Source organism: Penaeus chinensis, chromosome 26, assembly GCF_019202785.1.
Source record: "Penaeus chinensis breed Huanghai No. 1 chromosome 26, ASM1920278v2, whole genome shotgun sequence".
NCBI classification, from domain to species: domain Eukaryota; kingdom Metazoa; phylum Arthropoda; class Malacostraca; order Decapoda; family Penaeidae; genus Penaeus; species Penaeus chinensis.
Window position 1 is genome coordinate 8411788 of NC_061844.1, and position 2500 is coordinate 8414287.

Below are 2500 nucleotides of genomic sequence, written 5' to 3' on the forward strand. Positions count from 1 at the left end.
TCCCTCCCTCCCCCCCCTCCCTCCCCCCCTCCCTCCCTCCCTCCCCCCCTCCCTCTCCCCCTCCCCCTCCCCCCCCTCCCACTCCCGCTCCCCCTCTCCCCTCCCTCCCTCCCCCTCCCTCCTCTCCCTCCCCTCCTCTCCCCCTCCCTCTCCCCCCCCCCCTCTCTCCTCTCTCATCACCCTCTCTCTCTCCCTCTCCTCTCCCTCTCCCTCTCCCCCTCCCCCTCCCCCTCCCCTCCCCCCCTCCCTCTCCCCCTCCCTCTCCCTCTCCCCCCCTCCCTCTCCCCCTCTCCCTCCCCCTCCCCCTCTCTCCCTCTCCCTCTCCCTCCTCCCTCTCCCCTCCTCCCTCCTCCCCTCCCTCTCTCTCTCCCCCTCCCCCTCCCTCTCCCCCCCTCTCCCTCTCCCTCCCCTCTCCCTCTCCTCTCCCTCCCTCCCCTCTCCCTCTCCCTCCCCCCTCCCCTCCTCCCCCTCTCCCTCTCCCTCTCTCTCCCTCTCCCTCTCTTCTCCCTCTCCCTCACACCCAGCGTCGCCAGTGAGATGGAAACGCCACCGCGGTACACTATAGTCGGGCTCATTATGCGTAACGTGGGAACGCTAATGATACATTCGCCGTTTTAAAGCATGGCTCGGCGCTGACTCTCGCTCGGTGTGTGTGTGTGTGTGTGTGTGTGTGTGTGTGTGTGTATGTATGTATGTATGTATGTATGTATGTATGTATGTATGTATGTATGTATGTATGTTTGTATGTTTGTATGTTTGTATGTATGTGTGTGAGTGATTTTGTTGCGCGGGTGTGTAGGTACGTCTGCGAGTGTATGCATGCATGTATATGCGTGAATTTATGCACGTGCGTCTGTGTGCGTATGTGAGTGTGTGTGAAGTGTGTCAGCATCCGAGTTCCTTCGCCGTGCTGATAATTATCATGGCAGAGCTAAAATAGGAAGACGTATGTGTTTAGAAAAGTAGGCGATCGCTGAGTCAAGGGAGTGTGAGCTTCGGGGGACGGTGAGCTTGGGTCCGGCCGGCGTCGTGCTGCTTAGTGCGCCGCCGAAGTGGTCGCATCGAGGAAGCCTTGCCTTTTTGGTGGGGGAGATTCTGATGCATTTCGTTTTGTTAGAGAGAAAGAGAAATCGAAGGAGAACGAATGGACAGCTATTTTGGTTCCGTATTTTTTTTTTTTTTTTTTTGTGCGTTTATTAAGATAAAGAAAAATAAATACTTTTTTTTATTGGGATTTGTGTGTCGTTCGTCGTGGCCGAAAGTGTCGAAAGAGAAGAATAGTCGATTATTTTTGTTTACGGATTTTTTTTTATATACATATATCGTGAATAAAAAGAAAAAAAAGAAAGAAAAGCAGACAACGGCGTTCTGGAGGTATTTATGAATTTTTTGTCGTCTCTCGCAAGGTTCTTTTGTTACTGAGGTAATTAATTTTGTGTTTTTTTTTTTCCCTCTCCTTCTGTGCTTTAGATGAACGCAGTGGTTTGTGTTGCAAAGGAAATCACAATAAGGTGCAGTTGGTGAGATGAGGAAAAATTTGGGAAAATAGCTTTGGTGGTGTTTTTTGTGGAAATCGAGAAAACTGTGAGTGCCTTTTTTTAAGTTTGGAAGAAAAGACCAGAGAGACGTTTTCAGAAAGGTCGGCGGTGTTGTGCTTTTCGGAGAAGGGAAGAAAGTGCTAAGTGAGTTCATCGTATTTTTTTCTCCATATACGGGAAAGACATCTGTGTTATCTTCCGGGAGAAAAGAAATTAAGATCCTGGAGGCATTATTAGAAAGGCAATTTTGAGAGACTATGGGAGTGTGTTGATCGAAAAGGGAAATAATTTTTTTACCCGGGAAGAAAAAAAAGTGATTGCAGTGTGAGAAGCAGAAGAGAGCAAGAAAGAGAAGTGTGTAAAAGAGTGAAAAGTGCAGAGGACGCGAGTGTCTCCGGCCGGCCAGCGGATACAATGACCAGGCCGTAGTGTTGCGTGAGCCGGCGTGCGCACGCGCGTGTTTGTGTGTGTACCTCAGTCTCTTTTTCCTGTCTTCTCCCCGACACTTGTCAATCATGTACGCCTACGCCGGGGCTTATTCGGGGGCTTATATGGGCGTAGGATCCGGGGTGGGCGGCCTCTCTGGGGGCAGCATGACCGCCCCCGCCGCCCATCACCAGGTGCTGGCCACACCCACGCCCCTTCCTGCCGCGGCAGCCGCCGCTGCAGCCGCCCATACCATGACGACCAGCCTCCCGCCCACGACGACCAAGAGGAGGTAAGTTGAGTAATGAAGTCACGCCCGTTGTGGGCAGGACAGCAGTGCCCTCCGCCTGGGCGGGCGCTCTCGCTGTCGCGGGTTCAAGCAATGTCCCGTTTTTGCTTCGGTTTTTGTCGTCGCTAATTTCGAGCGGACAGCGTCAGGTCCGGCACTGGGGAAGATGGGATGCCAATTCCTTCGCTTTCGACGGCAGCGGCCGTCCCCGGGCGCCCCCGGGTGCCCCCGGGCCTCGGATCTGCCG

General features: G+C 53.5%; 1 protein-coding gene across 1 annotated transcript in view; it reads left to right on the forward strand.

Moving 5' to 3' along the window:
* Window positions 1–1470: 1470 nt before the first annotated feature.
* The window catches only part of LOC125039203 (aryl hydrocarbon receptor nuclear translocator homolog), a gene marked incomplete in the record, with an annotated part of 72128 nt that continues 71098 nt past the window's right edge, over window positions 1471–2500 (forward strand). The window contains 1 exon segment of the mRNA XM_047632989.1: window positions 1471–2256. Coding sequence (XP_047488945.1) covers window positions 2054–2256 — 203 coding nt within the window.